Raw genomic sequence first — 19,038 nt, 5'->3', positions numbered from 1 at the left:
CCATTACCTGTGTCCAGGGAGAGGGTGCCACAGGGCCCAGCCCAGCGACTGGTATTGGGATGGAGTGGGTTGGGAGAGATGGAGCGTGGGACTTTCCTGCCCACCCACTCCCTAGCCTTTCTCCCTATGGGTTTACTTATCCCACTCCCAACCTCTTCCCATGGCCATCGTTCCCAGGCCTCTCTACCCCCTTTTCCATCGTCTGGCCTGCCACGTACTCTTGCACTGGGCCACACTGGTGGAGCCGTCAAAGTCAGTGCTTGTGTTTCCTGGACAGCGGGTGCAGAAGTTCTGACGGAAGTCGGGTTGATAGGAGCCCATGGCACAGCGGATACAGCGATGGATGCTGGTGTTGTAGTAGTGACCGGGGGAGCACTGAACTGCAGGCAAGGGGGAAGGAAAGACAGGAGTTAAGATGGCAGGCAAGTGGGAATTCAGGGACATGGGATGAGCAGGACGCATTCATTGTGGAGAAGCAGGAGACTGAAGACACCAAAGTCCCTTCCAGGGTCCTAGCCTTTTCTAGTCATGCCAGAATTTAAGCCTAGGGAAAAAGAGACTTGACAGACTAGTCAGCTACTGTGCCAGTCCTTTTCTTTCAGGCACTGAACATCGTGCCAAACGCACAGAAACTCATTTGTAGTATCGAGGGGAATGTGCTACCAGTTCTCCAAAGCAGAGGAGTAAATGGGATTGTTTTTTATTCCCTAATTCCTAGACTTGGGACCAGTGAGGGTCAGGATGCGTCCTCTGAGCAGGATGGTATGGCTGATGGAGTAGCTGGGCCCTTCCCAGGCTGGGGAAGAAGGTGGGGCAACACACTTAGGTTGACTCTGAGGACTTGGAGAGTTTTTTGGAAGCAGTTCAAGTTGGGGAGTGTCCAAGTGACTAGCCCATTCACCTTTGGTGTCACAGTCTTGGAAGGAGATGGCCCCCTCATGCTTGGTGGTGAGGCCCCCACCACATGGGAAGCACAAGGTCCGTCCTGCTTCAGGTTGGTAGGTGCCGCGTGGACATGGCTGGCAGGGCTTGAACCCGTCTACGGAGTATTGGCCAGGCAAGCACTGACCTGCGATGAATCAAGGGCCCAGCTCTGATGGGGATGGTTCTGGTCATCCCCATAGGATTACCCAGTCTCAGGGGACAGAGGCATACAAACAGGACGCTGACGAGGAGAGTGGTCTGGAGCCTGGGCCTGCCCTTAGGAGATCCCATGCCCGTGGGCGTCCCAGTGCCCACCCTACCCCGCTCTGTATTGTTTGTTCCCCTGGCACCTGCACACGTGGTGGCGTTGGTGGCTCCGAGAGGCCCGTGGGCATCACTCCCAGGGCAAAGGTCGCAGGAGAGCTGCCCTTCTCTCTCCTGGAAGGTGCCCGCTGGGCATGGCACACACTGCTCCGTCTGGCCGTGGTAATACGTTCCCTGCGGGCAGCTGACTGAGGGAGAGTCGGCCGCGCTAGCCACCCACCCCCCCCATTTCCCACCACCCAGGCCTGGGATTCCCCCTCCTGCTCCCCGCTCCCCGCCCCCCCCCCCGCCAATTCAAGGAGCTTGGCTCTTTGTCTGGGAAGAGACAGAATCCTGCTTGGGAAGATCAGGGGCCAAAGCCACATACAGGAGGGTTGGTGACCCCTCTAGACCTGATACCCCCTAGATTTCAGCCTGGGACCAGGGCGAGGAGGATGATAGGCGGGAGGGTTTTGGCTGCCTCACAATCTGAGGTACAACTGAGGCCTTAAAGTGTCTTGCTCTGAGGCAGGCCCAAGTTGGGCCTTCCCCACTCCCCTGCTTCCCTTTTCCCCAGCAAGCTCCCTTACCACACTTAGCCCCGGTGCGGTGCTGCCCAGGCCTACAGGCCTCCACCAGCTCTGCTCGCTCCCCAGTTCCTGAGCCTGGCTTGTGCGCCAGTTCGTAATCAAGGCCTGCCAGGCGCAGCAGGAAGCGGTCCTGGTTGATGGACTTCCTAAGCATCTTCAGGGACCCTTTCAGCCGCCGTTCCATTCGCTGTCGGAGGCAGGGGAGTCCACAGGCAGCTGGTGGTAGATGATGGTGTGGGTCAGGGAAGGCAGAGAAAATGGCTGTGAGCAGGAGTGCAGGGAGCAAAGCTAGGAGGGGCATGGTAAGAAACTGGCTCCTGGGCTTGGTGTTAGGCGGGGTCTGCCCTTGGTATAGGCACTGTCCCTTCCTTTCGCTGCTGAGACCCATGGTTTCCCCACCTCTGACCCCTTGCCTTCTACCCTCCTCCCAGCAGTGCCCCCAGTCCCACCTGTGGTTTCTTCGGCTCTGACCTCTGCCTCCAGTTCCAGGGTGAGCCGAGTGACTTCCTTGCCTGGAGGGGTCCGGGCCCTCCGGCCCTTGCCCTTCCGAGAGGAGTCACACTTGAGGTGGATGAAGGTGACCTGGCAGTCAGAGCAGGGGGCACCACCTGGGGAAGAGGACTTGTCAACCCCAGGAGCAGAAAAAGTACTTGCTCCCAGCTCTCACTGTTCCACCCCAACCCAGACAGACCTCACCAGACCTCTGCAACTATTTCAGTTTGCTTTTAATGTAGGATACCAATTATTTGAATGGAGATATCCCAGGACTTCCTTGGGCCCTATGCCTACAAAGCCTCTTCCCCTGCTCTGTCCAGAGTTCAGGACACCAGTCGGTTTTTTATCTCGCTAAGCAGAGGAGCTGAGGGGTGGGAAGGATATGGTGGCCAGACAACCCGTTGGGGTGGGAGCCCCAGTCCAGACCTTGCCCCAGGATCCTGCTGGCCTCCTCCATTTTGCCTTTGTTTCGCAGATGCAGACGGCACTTGGCGTCCTTGATCTTGAAGGAGGCCCGCTGTTTAACCGACAGCACTGCAGCCTCTAGAGGGATGGTAGAAGCTCAGCACAGCCTGGGGACCCCGTGGGGGTGGGAACTGCTGTGGAGGGTATCGAGAAGCTGGGCAATAAGCCAGGGGCTTGGCTGGAGAAGGATTATGAAAGCTGGGGAATCAGATGTTAGGGGCAGAGGGAGTGAGGCAGAAGGGCTGAAGAATGACAGAGCAAGGGAGGGGACCCAAGAAAAAATAAGACCAGGAGGATTAATGAAGAGAAATGGGTTACTAAGTAAGAGAGTAAGGTGGGAACAAGGCCTCTGGGCTGGTGCTCACCATGGCAGTGGTTGGAGTTTGTGCTGTTCCCGGTGGGGCCAGCTCGGGCTGGAGTGGCCCTTGGGCTGGGGGTGCCACAGCTCACCGTGAAGCCATTCTCAGACTCTGAGAGAAGGGGGCTGTCACAGCTCTGACCTGCCCCCACCCCCAACACCTACTGGTTGGAGTAATGCAAGGGAAGCAGAAGAACTCCCTGCACTTTCCTCCCTGCCAGCCTCATGTACCTGGCAAAAACCGGGCCCGGGAGGGGCAGGTCAGGGCACAGGTGTCCTTCTTGCCAGACCGGTTGCAGCTGAGCATGGCTTTCGAAGCACCAGAACTGCTTTGACATTTTACCGGCTCTAGGAAGGGGAGAGAGACCTGAGGAGGAGAGGGCCTTCCTCTCCCACCCTCCTCCACGATTTGCGAATTTGGAGGAAGAGAATTAGCTACCTGCAGAACTGTGACTGTAAACAGAGACCGATGAGGGGATTCTTTACCAGAAACTTCATGTCTCTAACTCAAATGACTACATTCTCCTCTCCTACCGCCTCACAGCTTCTTCAGGGTGGAAGGACCCCACTTCCAAGACCCCAGTTTCCAACCTCGCCAGAGTGCAGTGCCAGCTCTGGCCAGCAGAGGGTGTTGCCCACCTGTGCAATCTTTGCCGTTCCAGTGCAGCCGGCCCTGGCCACTGGGACAGGTACACTGGTAGCTGCCAGGAGTGTTGATGCAGCCGAAGCGGCAACCTCCGCGGTTGACGCTGCACTCATCCACATCTGGGGGAAGGAGTAGGGAGACACCAACAATGGCAGGGTGGAGCAGGAGCCACAGAGCGGGCAGTGAGTGAGGACCTCTGCTTAGAGTTCCAGGCAGGACCTCGCTCCCTTATCTCTGCCCCCAAAGAACGACTGACTGGGAAGGGGCCCAGCTGACAAGCTTTTTAAAGCCTTCCACTCCTTCATACCACTGGAGCTGGAATTTGGAAGTTGAGGATGGGAGTCAAGAAGTAGCAACGGGTAGGAGATAGAAATTATGGAGGCAGAATGTTGGTCCTTGATATTGTCTCCTAGTTGTGTCTTAATTTCTCCCAGGTCATACAATGGACAGAGACATGGCACATGCCCCTGGGAACTGCCCAGAGCCACACACCAACTCAGGAACTTGTTTAGCAAAAGGGTATGGAGGTGAGAGGGGCCCCGGTGGTGGAGGGTCTGAATTTGTTGGCTTACCCCCACAGTGGGTGACACCATATAGCAGGTAGCCATGATGGCAGAGGCACTGGAAACTTCCCGGTGTGTTGACGCATATGTGGTCACAGGTTCGATCAAAAGAACACTCGTCTATATCTGGAAGAACAGGGATGCAAGCCACTGAATCTGTCTTGGGGTACTTGACCTTGGGACCCTTTGGTCAGGTGGAGGACCCACTTGAGGGGCCTTGACCCTCCCTCATGGCCCAGCCCTAGGATCAGAGATTTAGCAGTGCCAACCCATCCCCTGTCCCCCCTCCACTCAGAGTCAGGAACTGTGAGATCTGGTGCCCATGGATCAGGGCCGCCATATGTGGTTAGGCAGGTCAGATCCTGCCAAGGATTTGAATTAGGGAGAAATCCATTCCTCCTCCTTGCCAAGAGCAAGGCAGAGCTGGTCTGTCAAGAGGAAGGGGTACATTTGCTAATTTCAGCATGACACTGCTTATGGAAACTCTCCACTGTATCCACTGACTTTCTCAGACTCTGGCACTCTGGCCTCCTTGAAGCTCTCCTACCCGTAGAAACCTCTCCCAAGGCTTTCCCCTTGGCGCATATCTGCTCACCCTGGCAGTTCCTCTCATTGATGAGAAGCTTATAGCCCTTCTTGCAGCTGCATTCAAAGCTGCCCACTGTGTTGCGGCAAATGTGGTCACAGCCCCCATTGTTCAAGCGGCACTCGTCTATGTCTGGGGAAGCAGGACAAAGTAGAGAGAACCAAAGGTGATACCAAATCCTGGGGACAACAAATAAGGAGATGACCTCCCTCCCTCACTCACAGAGACAGAGAAAATCAAGCAGAGCCCTGGGCCTGCCATTCTGACTCCTCTCTCACTCTCTAGTCTCTGTTTCTTCCCTGTTCATGGGATCTGTGGTCATTAGGAACACCTTTCCTGAGACAACCCTGTTAGAAAGGGGCAGATGGGAAGCAAAGTCAGGCCCACAGGAAATTGCCTGGAGTAGGAAGTAGGTAGGCATTTGAATCAGGGGGCTAGTTTCTGCCCTTCATTCTGCGATGACGGCCCTTCGCCAAAAGGCTGGTGGATAAGGTTTATCCCTTGATGTCCCCTACCCTTTCTGACCTGAGAGCCCTAGGTGATGGTGTGGGGGCTGGCACAGAGAGGTGGAGATTCAAAGGGGCAGCCCCTCAGAGAGGAGGAGCTAGGAGAGAGTCAGGCACGGGACCTCCAGGAGAGCCAGTGAGGCTGGGTAGCTGCTGGGGGAGGGGTAGGGGCCAGGCCAGGGGCTGGATTGGGAGAGGTCTGGAGAGGCTCAGGCCTGAGGCAGCTTTCAGCACTAGGAAGGGAAGGGAGGCCCCGTGAGCAGCTTCCTTCCTGAGGTCAAGTTCCCCAAGCTGGTGGCAGACAGGACCCAGGCTACTCACCCCTACTTGGGGGAGGGGGCAGAGAGGGCAGTCTTCCACTTTACTCTCAGCATACCTGTCAACAGTTCTTCCCAGCAGGAAACCTCTCAACTCTGGCAGTCTGACCTGCTGCCCCAGCCCTCCCTGTCTCCCCATCCTCTCTGCCAGCTGCTGGGCCAAAAGACACAAAGAAGGAGCCCAGTCCTCTTTCCAGTCCTCCTTGTGACCCGGGGGCCCAGACCTGATGAATCATTATTTTCAGTAGGGCTACCCTCCCTTTTTCCTCCCCCACTCCACCGTTCTCCCAGACCGGGCTTAATAAAAGGAAGGAGAACAGGATGGGCAATGTGGGAAATTATACCATAGTAATAGTTAACACAAGACACTTACCATTTGTCAGGTACTATTCTAAGTACTTTATATAATTTATATTTAACTGATCTAATCCTTATGACAAGCACCATTATTGTAGTGGAACTGAGGCACAGATACTAAGTAACTTACCCAGGATTGCAGAGCTGGTGTCTGAACCCGGGTAGCCAGGCTCCAGCATCAGCACTCCCAACTGCCACCCTCTTCTCCCTCTGACCAGTGTAGCCTTTCCACTTGGAAAGGTCTGGGGAATGTGGGTTAAGAAGGTTATGGAACACATCTGTGACCTTGTACACACACAGTCAGGGCTCAAATATCCTTCTAGACCCAGGGACAAATGAGAATGGCACGTTCATTAAGCAAGAGGGTTAGGGACCCGTAGGGGGATAGGAATGAGAGTAAGGAAAACAATGTTGGGTTGGGGCAGGGAGCAGTGCTGGCCAGACTTTTATGCCCCTTGAGCTGAGGTGGGAAAGGCGGACAAGAGACAAGCCTTAGCCATACCCTCAGTTCTTTATAATCAGGACAGCCTTGAGGAGCTCCTGTAATAGGTACTGTATCTCTTGTCCCAAACTCAGCCCCTTGCTCCAATGCTCCTGTCCTCTGAGAGACCTTACCTTTGCAGGTCTTCCTGTCCGGCTGCAGCATGAAGCCCACGGGGCAGCTGCAGTGGACGCCTGTGGCTGCATCATGGCACTTACTGTCACAGCCCCCATTGTTGACAGCACAGGTCTCTGTTTAGGAGGGAGGTAGGGGGTGGTAATTGGGTTACTGGCTTGGAGGAGTCCCAAACTCAAGGCGAGTAGAGAGCACAGAGGCGCGAGGGAAGGCTTCAGCTGCCTCCTTGTGCTTTTGAAGGAGCATTCAGTGGAGGCTCCCAGCCCCCTTCCTCCCACCGCTCCCAGCCCCCATCCCCTCACAAGTGCAGCCAAGCAGTCCGCTTCCCTGCCCCCTACTTGATTGAAACAAGGTGGACAGCAGTGAGGCAGGTACAAGCCAGAGCTGTCAGGCAGGAATGTGCTGAGGGGGTGGAGGAGGTGGAGCGGGGAGGGTGCAGGGAGCGGGGAGGGTGCAGGGAGCGATGGGAGCTAAGGAAGGGTGGTTCTCGGCTGCCAGGGAATAAGAAGGGACAGATAGGGGTCTTCTCCTTTTTTCCACCGACTATCTCTCTGGTGTCAGGGTGGGGTAGTCTTGGGAAGAGTGAGCCTGAGGATCCCTAAGACAGCCGAGGGATGGCCACCAATTCATCTTTCTCTTCCTCCTTGCTCAGCTGTCTTTAAAAAAGATCCCAGTTCCAGGCGTGACCGCTCATCCTCAGAGGAGAGGCACATACTTGGTCATTTCCCAGCCCCTTCCCAGCTACCTCCAACTCCTCCCAAACCCTCCTTTTAGTTCCACATGGAGATAACTGGCTGTTCCGTTTTTGTTTTCCTTTCTAATGAGGAGAGACTGCCTAGGTGAAAGAGGGGGACGAAAGGAGAAGAATCCAGAGGACAAGGCAGGGTATAAGAAGGTAGATGAGAGCCAGAGAACCTCAAAGCTAAGTCACTTCTATTGCCCCCTCTTGAATGGTAAGTTCTCTCTTTGCTGTGGGGGTCGTAATAGGGGGAGTATGGATGGGTCACTCTCCCTATTTCCTGAATTCAGAGCAGGACATAAACAAGTTTAAACTGCAGCTCAGGAGAGTCAGGTAAACTCAGGGGAAAACCATCAGTTCACATAGCACAAGGCCCCGACACAGGGACTCTGGAGGAGGCGCGGGCCATCCTCTGAGGAGGCCCTAGATCTCTCCCTTTGTAGAGACAAAATTCCAAGCTCTCTCCTAGGGAAGAAAAGAGAGTGGTTCTCTGAATCAAGGGAACTGAATGAGAAAAGCAGCAGAGAATACTATCATCTTCTTAAATCTTTCAGTCCTAAAACCCAGGCCTTGTCACCAAGGAGACCACCAATGCAAGGGTTCTAGAAGAAGCCCAACTCTACCTGTTGGTCCCCAGTCATGCCCCATTTGCTCAAATGCCCAGGTTGGGAGTAGCCACAGTGGGATCTCCTGTGTGCCATTCCCACCCTGGTCTCCTGTGGTTCCCCAAGACCATGGGAGGAACCTGGGAAGGAAACTTGAATTCAGTCTCCAAGCCTAGTCATTCCCCCAAGACTGCTCTTAGCATAAGAAGAGGTCCCCCAAGCCCTAGAGCAGGGAGAGAGGAACAGAGATCCTGTGCCAAGACTGGGTGGGTTCGGAGGGACTCAGGGTTGGGAGCTGCGGAGCTGACACAATGTCCATCCAGGTCAGACCAGGGAGCTGGGCATAGCTGCCCTCCCCCACAGGGCGGTGTTCACCAGGCCAGGGTTGGGACAGCTCTTCAGGTCGTGGTATTAAACCACAGTTTAATCCGTACTTGCTCTGTGCCAGGCACTTAGACGCTCTGCACACATGGTCTCAGTTTTCTCAGCAACCCAAAGGGAGAACTCTTGTCTCCCTGTCTACAGAAGAGTTAACTGAGGATCAGAAAAGAAAGTAGCTTCCTGGAGGTTGTATAGTTAGAAAGTGGCAGGGGCAGGATTCAAACCCAGGTCAGTCTGAATTCAGATGTCATGCTGGTACCCGTTATGGTGGGACAGAATGGTGAGTGGCACTGGGACTGTGAGCTGGTGTGGGTAAGAACCCAAGGACACGGCCCCAAGGAGGGGATGGCCTCGAACTCTATCCCACCCCTGTCTCAGCCAGCTAATGCGCACAACGGGTGAGCTGGACCTGCTGGGTCTTTTGCTGTGTGGAAGGCAGAGAGAGGGAAGGGGCAGATGGTTGGAAAGGGGTGAGGTGTTAGAAGGTGGGAGAGGGAGAAGGTGGCAGGAGGAAGCAGGAGAGGAGAGGGACAGGAACAAAGAAAGACAAAAACAACATGAAGGCTCCTGGGCCAGCTCTTGGGGACTCAGGTGTCCTGTCACCCCATGGGCCCAGTACCCAGGCTGCAGGGGAGCCCTGCTGGTAGGCTGGAGTCCAGTCAGGCTGGGCCCAGTGGGCATGCAGTTAGTGGGAGCCCCAGCGGGTTAGCCCTTCCCCTAGCAAGCCAGTGAGAGCAAGCGGAGAGAGCAGACATATTTACCATTAGAAACGGCCTGAGGGGGGATGTGCTGCTCTAGCCGCCTTTCCCCTGTTTGACATTGTAAAAAAGCTGTTTAGATGCTGGGCAACAGCTACTGGGGCCCGCTGGGCAACAGCTACTGGGGCCCACTGGGCCCCTGCCCCCTCCCCACCCTCCTCCACCCCTTTAGCCCCAAACCACTAGCCCCAAGTGATGAGCCCGGGGGCTCCTATACTTAGCTCCCCAGCCTTGTCCTGCCCGGTATCCTCAAAGAAGCCAGGTTCCCACCAGGTGACTGAGGGAAACAGAGTCCCAGAGAGGGGCCGTCTTGGGCCCAGAACCACACAGCATGCCAAAGGCAGAGTTGGGATGCAGTCTCACATCTTATAAACTGCCAAATCCCAAAGGGTGCCCACCCTTTTTGCTAAATATACTGCCCTCTCCGTCTCCCCACTAAATGTGGACGTCCTGGCGGCCCCGAACAATGAAGTTTCCTCTACCAGGGCTGGGGAGAAAAATGAGATTAGGGCAAGGCAAACTAAGGGCTATTGGAGAGGAGGGAAAGGAACACAGGAAGAATAAAACTGTGAAGCCTAGAGCTGCCTCATTTGCTCTCTTCTGCCTCGCTTGGCCATGGTCCAGAAGGCAGAATGGGTCTTGCATTAGAGAAGAGCTCAAGCTTACTAGGGGTATTTTCAAAAGCAGCCATGCCCAAGACTATCTGAACAGAAGGCAACCAGAGAGGGACCTGGCCCCACATTCATGGGTCCAAGCTCTGTCCTGATACATGCAGCTTTTCTTTGGGGACCGCATGCAGTTTTTTGGGGGGGACTCAGGGGATGTGTGAGTGTGTCCAGGGGATGGTGGGAGGTTTAGGAAGCAGAAGAATTCAACCTAGGAGGAAAAAAAAATGAAAGGAGCTGGAACAAACCAGCTAGGAGAAGGCGACATGAAGATTTTAAAATGTCCCAGGGTCTTTGAAGGGTTAGTTCAGAGGGAAACATGGAGTGGGAGAGAGTTTAATTAAAGACATTTAGAGCCCTTTGTGTGAGTCTGGAGCAGGTGCTCAGAGGACACCTTTAAGAGCATCATTTGCTCCCCTGTTCTTGTGTCTGGGGCTTAGGACAGTGCTGTCTGCAGAGATGGGTGGGGTCGCTGGAGAGAGATGGGGAGAGTCTAGTTCTTAAGCTAAATGTCACATCTCTGACAAATGCACAGAGCGACTGTGTTCACGCTTCCTCGTCCTCTGCATGTTGTGGCCCTTGAGATGACCGGCGTCTGTAAATACCCGTGTCCACAGAACATGCTCGCTCCTGCCTGGCTCCAGACATAGCCCTTCCCCAGGCCCAAACCCTTCCCTTCCATTTCCCCCTTCTCCAGGGGAACACCTTGTCCCATCGTCTTTCTCAGCAGTCTGTGAGCACATAGTAATTGGCCTTCACAAAAGTCCTAAAGACAAAAGGGGTGAGGAATTAAACTTTAGGGATCAAGGAATTAAACCCATCTATGATACCTGAACGTATATGAGGTGAGGCCTAGGAATTCAGGAAAAGGGATCCAGGTCTTAAGAAGGCCCCAACAAGGGCTAGAGGGATGGAAGGCTGGAGCTGTTGGGGCAGTGGAGGGCTGCAGGCAGAGGTGGGGAGGAAACAGAAGGGAATGAGGGCTGGGGGGAGGGGAACGGGCAGGGGTACACAGGACAGAGAGGAAGAAGAAGCCTGGAATCAGGAAACCCCATTTGTCAGATCAGGGCTGGTTGTTTTATTGCTACTTTGGCAACACTTTATCCTGGGTAAAGAAGATAGCTGGGGCCCCTGGGATGGGGCAGGAGAGCTTGCTGGCCGGGGAGGAGAAGAGGGTGAGCTCTCAGAGTTGTCCCTCCCTAGACCTGGCCTTGTTGTCTGGCTCTTCAGTCCACTCACCAGTCATTCTGTGCCCAGCACCCAGGCCCCAGGTGCTCCCCCCTTCCCTGATGCCCCCATCCCCGGTGGAGTCCCGTTCAGGGGCCTCACCCACCGATGCAAGTCTTCCCGTCCGTATGGAGCACAAACTTGACATGGCAGCCGCACCGGGGACCCTGCTCTGTGTCATCGCACGTGTGCTGGCAGCCACCATTGCCATAGTTGCATGTCACTGTGCAGAGATGGGGGGAGGCCTGTCAGCTTGCTGCTCCTTGGGCAGCCTGGAGACTGGCCCTCTGTTCTAGTTGCCGCTCCCACATTCCCTCTTCCTCCCGTGTCTTGCTGCCCAGTCCTCATGCACTTCCTCTTTGTTGCTCCTTCTCCCCCACCGCCATCCCAGTTATCTCACGTTTACAGTCCCGTTGGTTCTTGGTGAGCTCGAAGCCAGGGCGGCATTCACAGGCAATACCCCCTTTGGGTGTCTCCCGGCAAATGTGAGCACAGCCATGGTTCTTATTCATGCAATTCATTCCTTCTAAAAGGGAAGAGGAGGGAGGTGAGTGTTCTGCAACCCTGAATGCCTGGAGGAGGAGGAAGGAAGGGGACAGTGGAGCCTAGGAGAGTGAGGGAATCCACTGAAGCTACAACAGAGGCAGGAGAGGGACTCCCCCTTGCCAGCCCCCATCCTTCCCAGAGCTGGGTGCTAATGAGTGGGGCACAGAGCCATTCTGAATGATGTATAGGTATTGATACCCAACCCCCCAAAACCCTGCACAAGCACCCTCTCCTTCAGACAACCAAAAAGCAGTGTCTTATAGTTACCCAGCACTGTGCTAGGTACTGGTGGATTTAGGAAGGACCCAGGTGTGCCTGGTTGGCTCAGTGGGTTAAGCCTCTGCTCAGGTCATGATCTCAGGGTCCTGGGATCGAAGCCCGCATCAGGCTCTCTGCTCTGCCTGCCTCTCTGCCTACTTGTGATCTCTGTCAAATCAATAATATCTTAAAAAAAAAAAAAAAGGAAGGACCCAGAAAAAAAGCAAAACAAAACGAAACAATCCACATCTCTTGGGGCACCTGGCTGGCTCAGTTGGCAGAGCGTGCAACTCTTGATCTCGGGGCTGCAAGTCTGAGCCCCATGTCAGGTGTGGAGATTACTTAAAATCTTTAAAACAAACAAGATTTAAAACAAATCTTTCCTCAAAGAGTGTACAGTCAAACCAGGAAGAAGATAATAATGTGGGTGGGAAGTAATTGGTACTGATAATAACCATAAGATTTTTTTAAAGTAAACTCTGGGGCTCCAGCTCACAACCCAAGACCAAGAGTCACATGTTCCACCAACTGAGCCAGCTGAGTGCTCCTCATTACTAGAAGATTTTACTCAACAAATACGTATTAAGCTCCCCACTACATGTAGAGCAGTATATTAGGTTCTGGAGACCAAAAGACAAATTAGACATAGTCCCTGCCCTCAGGGATGTCACAGTCTTGGGGTGGGGGTGGGAGGCAGAGTCACAGAAACAGACAGTACCCCCCTCTTCCTGCCTCATGCTCCCTATCCCATCCAATGAATAAGGCATGGGTGAGACCCTCAGATAACAGCCATCCACAATTAGGCAATGTCATGCCTAACTGACCCACTTTGAGTCGGGATACAGAGGACACCCCATAGTAACTTCAACCCCACACTGATCCCAACCCCAAACATATTCCCCCAGATTTTGCTCCAACCCAGTATCTGTCCATGGAGCCCTCAGGATGTGACTAGGTTGAGGGATGAGAGAGGAAGGAGCCAGTGGAGTTGAGAGCAGAGGGTGAGTCCTAGTGGGTATTGAGGGAAAACACCCCCACTGATGGAGAGAAGCCTGGGAGCATAGGACTGGGCCCTCCCGGGTCATGGGCTGACCTTCTGGCCGCTGGATGCAGGTATGCTGGTTGTCGCTGAGGAAGAAGCCCTCCCGGCAGTGGCACTCATAGCTGCCCATCATGTTGACGCAGCTCTGCTGACATCCACCATTGCCCTCGGCGCACTCGTCCACATCTGTGTAGGATGGGTGGTTGGTGAGGCCATGGGATGGAGGTCAGGCTCCAGAGTGTGCCTCGAGACTTCAGGAGACCCTCCCCACCCCAATGCAGCACCCAGCCGTAGGCCAGAAAGTTCTCACTCACTCATCAGCTAATGTTCCACTGCTCTTGAAGAGGCCGCCCTCTGAGGGCAGAGCTGGGGAGCTAAGCCAGTGGAGAGGGGAGAGTTGAACCTGTCTCTCCTGTGTGAGGATTTGCTCCCTTTCCCTCACTTGTTGGAATTGGGTGTGAGCACAGAGGAAATCAGGAAAGGAGCCAGGGCAAGAGGAACAGGGATGGCGGTAAGGATGGGGATTGGTCAGGGAGAGGAGCTGGGGCATGGCTGCAGCCAGGGAATGAGAGAACTTGGAACTGGCTCCAAGAGCAGGGAGAGCTGTGGCCATGGCGCTAGGTCTGGGGGCCAACATGGGTAGAGGCAGCAAGCCTCAACTCCTTGCAGGGCAGGGACCATTTCTGTGGACAGGCCAGGGCCCCATCTTTCCTCCCCTCCCCCCAAGCCTGGGCTTGCTGCCATAGTCCCTAGCCTTTCTCCTATTTTGGTTTAACAAAACAGTCTGGTGGCTTGGCGGGGAGGGGTGGGAGGAGAGCTGCCAGGCCACACCCTAATTACCACCCCAAATCACCACCCCCAAGTCCCAGAGCCAAGCTCATTCTGGGGCTCCCACTTCAATGCCTTGACTCCATCTCTGTGCTACCTACTGCCCTCCCCAGTCCCTAGCCCTTCTTGGTTTTTCTTGGCCCAGCAGGCATCCTGGAGATTGGTCTCCAAACAGAGTAGCTGGAATTTGAGCTCCTGAGGCCCTATTCTGCCCCTCTCTTCCCATCCTCCCTGCTGAGCCCTGAAACCCTGTCCTTTCCCCCTTCTGGCCAAGGGCAGAAGGGTACAGATCCAGCAGGCTCCTGCTTGAGAGAGGGACCTGGTGTAAAGTCAAGGAGGTATACTTGCCTTTGCCTTATTCCTGTCCCTTCCCCCTCTCTCACTATAGCCCTGACTTCTCCCCATTCTTGTCTTCCCACTGTCCCATCCTACAGTCCATCCTTCTGTTTGCTCCCTTCTATGCAACCTTGTGATTTTGCTGCTCTTTAGCCAAGTTCCTTCCTCTAATGCTCAGTGGAGAAACTGAGGCCCAGGGCATGGATGACTTAGGGTTCCCCTACAAGCCAGAGGTTGAGTTGAGACTTTGAACCCCAAGGGTAGGGTTAGGTAGAACTTTGTTCCCCCTTGCTCTTTCCATACCTACTCATTCTCTTAACTTCTGGTTAGTTCTCCCCAAAACACAGGGAAACAAGACTTGGTGAGAATCAGGGGCTTAGAAAGGTGAAAGGCAATCAAAGAAGTTCTCGTCCGGTGGGAAACTCATCACTTTTCTTTCTGAGGGAGTCCCTAAAGAGGCCCTCTTAGGTGACTGGGCAGAAAAGAAGTGAGATCCTTCCCTAGTAGAAGAGATGGCCAGGGCTGCGGGGACGGGCCCAGCAGGGCTCAGGCTGTAGAGGCCCGGGTTGGGAATAGAAACCAAAAAGCCTGGCCCAAAAATGGGACATGACTGGGTCTAGAGGCAGCTCTGCAGGCTGTCCTAGACTAATGGAGCCTCAGATAATTCATCAGTTTGGTCAGGTGGGGAAGAAGCCTAGCCACTTTTCTGGGCATCATTCCTCCTCTCTTCCTTTCCTGGTCTTCTAGTCCTTTAGTCTCCTACTTTTGTTCTGACACCAGGAAGAATGTGGAAAAGGACCCCTAGCTTCACGTTTCAAATCCTTTTCTGCTATTGGGCTTCAGTGTTGCTACTTGCGGAAGAATCTGACATGGTCCCAGTAATTTTCCAAACTGATAACAGACCAAAGTTGAGGTGAGTTCCTTAGAAATTCTCCTATCCTGGGTCAAGGATCAGGTCAGATGGAGGCCTAAGAAGTAAGGAGAGGAGGGCCTGGAGATTACAGGAGGAGCTGGAAGAAAACCAGTCTTTAAGGGTCAGAGGCTCCTCAGGACCCATGGGGGGCATCGTTGTCATCATCAAACATTCCTCCCATTTACTGAAATGTGGAGCCAAATCACCTTCCCGCCATGCTCTGCTCCCTACATCTCCACCCACTATTGTCATCTTCCGGCCCTTACCCTGGGAGCACTTTCTAGCAGCATCTCCTCTGATGTTTTTCATCCAGCCCCAGGATTATTTCATCCTCAGCACCCGGTCTCAAAGGGGAGGCTGACCTTGTTTTCTATTTTGCAAGAATGCAAAATAGATCACCTTTTTGATCACCTTCCTCTCCTTGCCTGGGCAGTGGGAAATGCCAGAAACGGCTCCTTCCCCACAAGACAGCCCCTCTGCCCACACCTCCTCTCCCTCCCCTTGGCTCACCCAGACAGTTGTGTCCGTCATGTGCCAGGTGGAATCCGTCATAGCAGGTGCATCGGTAATTGCCAGGGATGTTGACACAGTCGTGCACACAACCGGCATTATCTTCTCGTTCACACTCATCCACATCTGTGGGCAAAGAGGATCTGAGGCAGCTGGCCCACCAGCATGCCCCCCACTGTCCACCCCTAGGCTCAGCCCTGTGGTGGTTTGAATATATGTATGTATGTGTATATATCGTCTCTGTGTATGTGTGTTTTCATAGTTACTTTCATAGCCTACAAACCATTTTGCATTTTGCTGTTTTCATCTCACCTTAAGTCATAGGGGCACCTGGGTAGCTCAGCTGGTTAAATGTCATGATCTTGATTTGGCTCAGGTCATGATCTGAGGGTTGTGAGTTCGAGCCCTGCATCAGGCTCCACGCTGTGCACGCAGCCTGTTTAGGATTCTCTCCCCGCCCTCCCTCTGCTCCTCCCCATCCCCTCTCTATCAATCAATCAATCAATCTAAATAAACTTAAGTCATAAACATTTTCATATGTCTCCACCCAGTCTTTCTAATCACCATGGTACGTGGTTGCAGAATATTTCGTTGTGTTGCTATATCATAATTTATTCATCCTTCCGCTATTGTCGGATTTCTTCCATTTATTTTACTATCATAAATATTGCAAAAAGAACATCTTCTCTAGTATTATTTTGTTTCTTTGAATTTCCCTTGAATAAGTCCTGAGAATAAAATTTCTGGGTCAAAGGGTATAATTAACCTTTTAAGATTCCTACTAGATAACAAAATCACTTTTCAATTTATAATGTGACCAAGAATTAATGAGTGTACCCTGTCTGCTACACTCTTACCAGCACTGAAGGTCATACACTGAAAATAACATCCGAAGCGTGCTTTAATTTGCATGGCTTTAATTATGAGAGGGGAAGAATGTGCTTGTTTATGGTATGAATTCCCCCTGGGGTAAACTGTCTGTTCTCATCCTATGTGGGAACGGTAGAAGGGTCTAGAGATGGAGGTTCCAGTGTCAGGGTCCCTCAGGCCTCAGTCCCATGATTCTGACTCCCCACCCAGCCAAGCTGGGAGGCTGTGAACTCTTCCCACCAGAGCCTCGGCTAGCCTCAATGGTGCCCTCTCTGGGGTCAGAACAGCCACCCCTCCCAACCCCCTTCCTGGAGCCCGCAGGGACTGTAGGCCTTACTGTCATGCACAGTATGGCCAAGGGCAGTGGCACTGACCTCCCCTCCCGGGCGCCCTCCCAGCCTCACCTTTGCAGTGTTTACCATCCCCTGTGTAGCCAGACTTGCAGATGCACTTGTACGACCGTGGGGTGTTCTGGCAGATGGCATCGATGTGGCAGTTGTCGGTCCCCTCAACGCATTCATCCACATCTGGCAGGGGCAGAGGGGACACGTGAGACCCTCTGTCAGTGCATCCCAAGGGCTGTCTTGAAGGTGGTTCCTAAAGGGCAAAAGCCCCCTCCTCTAAAATATGGATCGCGATCCCTCCCCCTCCAAGAGCAGGCTTCACACTCTTCGGATTTCAGAGTGGGTCGACTCTGTAATTTCAGGAATTCAAAAAGCATCCCCACTCTCCTCAGAAATACTTAATCCATAATGACAGCTAAAATTCCGTCATTTGAAATACTCCTCTTTGATTTAAAAACAAACAAAGCCCCTTGGACTGGGTAGCACACTTACCTTGATTCAAAATATTCAACTTAGTGTGAATTAGTTTACCTCTCTTGGAAGCAGACTTGGGGGGCAGGGGAGAGGCATGGGGACAGTGGCCTCTGGGAAAGTGGCAGGGTCCCGCGGCCCTCGGTGATGGAAGGAAGAAAGGGAGAAGACGGGGCACCCAAGAAATCCTCTTCAGCCTCACAGTTCTGCTTGAGACCAGGCCTGCTCCCACTTGCCCACCACGGCACCAAGAATCTTTAGAGGAAAGAAGTTCCATGCTGAAGATTTCCCTCAGCCCTTGTGCTGTCAACAGCAGAGGACCAGGACTGGGCAGGGGCTGGTACCAGCAACCTGAAGCCTGATCAGTGGGGCTCTTATGACTCTCTGGCTGACTCTGGCTTGTCCAGCCCACCACCCTGAACTCTCCCATCTAACCCAAGGTACTCCTCTCACTCCTGGCTCACTTGGACATGCGGTGCTCCTCACAGAGCTCTGCTGAAGGAAGAGGACACCCAAGATCTATCAAAAAGAGGATGGTTCTGAAAGGACAGAGCCAAAAAAACCATTTATCCTCTTTGGGCAAAAGAATCCAACTTTGGGGGCAATGTTACGGTGCAGATAAAAGAGAGCGAAAATATGGCAACAGGTTGCATTCAGTTGAGAACGTTTTACGGGGTGTGTTTGCAAAAGGTACTGTGCTGAAGACTGTTGACTTGGCCCAGCCAGAAGGAGAGACAAGGAACATGAGGTAGGGTGTGATTGAGTGCCACAGACACAGTAGACATAAGGTGAGGGGTTCCTCAACCCTGGTGACATGTCGTCAGAGTTAACTCCCCTAGGAGATGCCCAGCACCATCACCAGAGGTCCTGGTCAACGAGCCCACAGTATTTTTTGAACACTCCCTGGGTGAGTCCAACAGGCAGCCAGGCTGGAGAATCTCTGTGAAAAGGAAGATGAAAGGAGGAAGGGACTACTTCTAACTGTGAACTGGGGAACCCAAGCATAGAGGTAGCCACCTGCAAATAAAGAAATGGGATTTGCAGTCAAGACAGCAGACTGTAACCTTGCCTGGCTTTTGTTAAAATGCCGATTCTCAGGCCGCAATCGCCAAACTATGGGATCCAAATCCTTAAGGTGCTTGATATATTTTAACAGAATGTGAATGAATGAGTGGGCCAGTAATCCCTCCAATTTATAGATACCGGGGAGTCCTAGCTTGAAACAGTTAGTTGTCCTCTGATTTTAGGTTTCAAGGAATGTTTCAGTGGCAGGACTGAGGCTTCCTGGGGCAAAGAAGAGAACTGAAATTTGGAAAAGTGCCTCCAAATATCCTGCCTCCAGTCTTCTGAGCTTCCATTCAGCTCTGCACTCTGCCTTACAACTCTGACTCCTTTGCAGCCATCCGCCACGGCCCGTGATTCCAACTGCTATAACTCACACTTACTCTCAGACTCCTTCAGGTTCTGCAGTCATGGTGTCTGCTTGCTGTGGCCCACTCTGGGAACTCATCCCCAGATGAAAGCACAGAGGGGCATGAAGACTAGTTCATAAGAGAGGGCAAGAAGGACAGTAGATAACGAGAGGCGGTGGAGTATCAGTAGGTGCAACCGATGGAGAAAATACATGGGAAGAAGAAATGCACTCTCATAAAAAGATCCTAAGCTCTGAAAAGAGTAAGTCCCAGATTCAAATCCAGATCTGTCTTTCTAGGGAGGCTTTTCTGATTCTCTTCTTTCTTCCTCTTTAAAATGGGAATAATACCTTCTCGTGAGAGTCTGTGAGCAGTTGATGAGATAATCTGTGTAACGTTTTATATAT

At 53.2% G+C, this 19,038-nt stretch overlaps 1 protein-coding gene and 1 long non-coding RNA gene across 6 annotated transcripts in view; one reads left to right on the top strand and one right to left on the bottom strand.

Annotated features, from left to right (window-relative positions):
• Window positions 1-19,038, top strand: part of LOC125103040 (uncharacterized) — a 51,368-nt gene that overhangs the window by 11,275 nt on the left and 21,055 nt on the right. The window lies entirely within an intron of this gene.
• Window positions 1-19,038, bottom strand: part of SCUBE3 (signal peptide, CUB domain and EGF like domain containing 3) — a 34,053-nt gene that overhangs the window by 3,909 nt on the left and 11,106 nt on the right. For 2 of the 4 annotated variants that reach the window (XM_047734801.1, XM_047734803.1), the window contains exons 2-19: window positions 16,809-16,931; window positions 15,535-15,660; window positions 12,999-13,133; window positions 11,502-11,627; window positions 11,208-11,324; window positions 9,213-9,260; window positions 6,726-6,842; window positions 4,940-5,062; window positions 4,354-4,470; window positions 3,775-3,900; window positions 3,367-3,483; window positions 3,143-3,247; window positions 2,739-2,855; window positions 2,267-2,425; window positions 1,818-2,033; window positions 1,275-1,436; window positions 902-1,069; window positions 219-380 (exon numbers count right to left, since the gene is read on the bottom strand). In XM_047734801.1, the coding sequence (XP_047590757.1) occupies window positions 219-380; window positions 902-1,069; window positions 1,275-1,436; window positions 1,818-2,033; window positions 2,267-2,425; window positions 2,739-2,855; window positions 3,143-3,247; window positions 3,367-3,483; window positions 3,775-3,900; window positions 4,354-4,470; window positions 4,940-5,062; window positions 6,726-6,842; window positions 9,213-9,260; window positions 11,208-11,324; window positions 11,502-11,627; window positions 12,999-13,133; window positions 15,535-15,660; window positions 16,809-16,931 (2,364 nt within the window). The remainder of the gene's footprint in view (window positions 1-218; window positions 381-901; window positions 1,070-1,274; window positions 1,437-1,817; window positions 2,034-2,266; window positions 2,426-2,738; window positions 2,856-3,142; window positions 3,248-3,366; window positions 3,484-3,774; window positions 3,901-4,353; window positions 4,471-4,939; window positions 5,063-6,725; window positions 6,843-9,212; window positions 9,261-11,207; window positions 11,325-11,501; window positions 11,628-12,998; window positions 13,134-15,534; window positions 15,661-16,808; window positions 16,932-19,038) is intronic. The other 2 variants (XM_047734804.1, XM_047734802.1) reach the window with 2 other exon arrangements.

This window comes from Lutra lutra, chromosome 6 (assembly GCF_902655055.1).
Source record: "Lutra lutra chromosome 6, mLutLut1.2, whole genome shotgun sequence".
In the NCBI taxonomy this organism is placed as follows: domain Eukaryota; kingdom Metazoa; phylum Chordata; class Mammalia; order Carnivora; family Mustelidae; genus Lutra; species Lutra lutra.
This window is presented reverse-complemented; position numbering and strand designations above follow the sequence as displayed.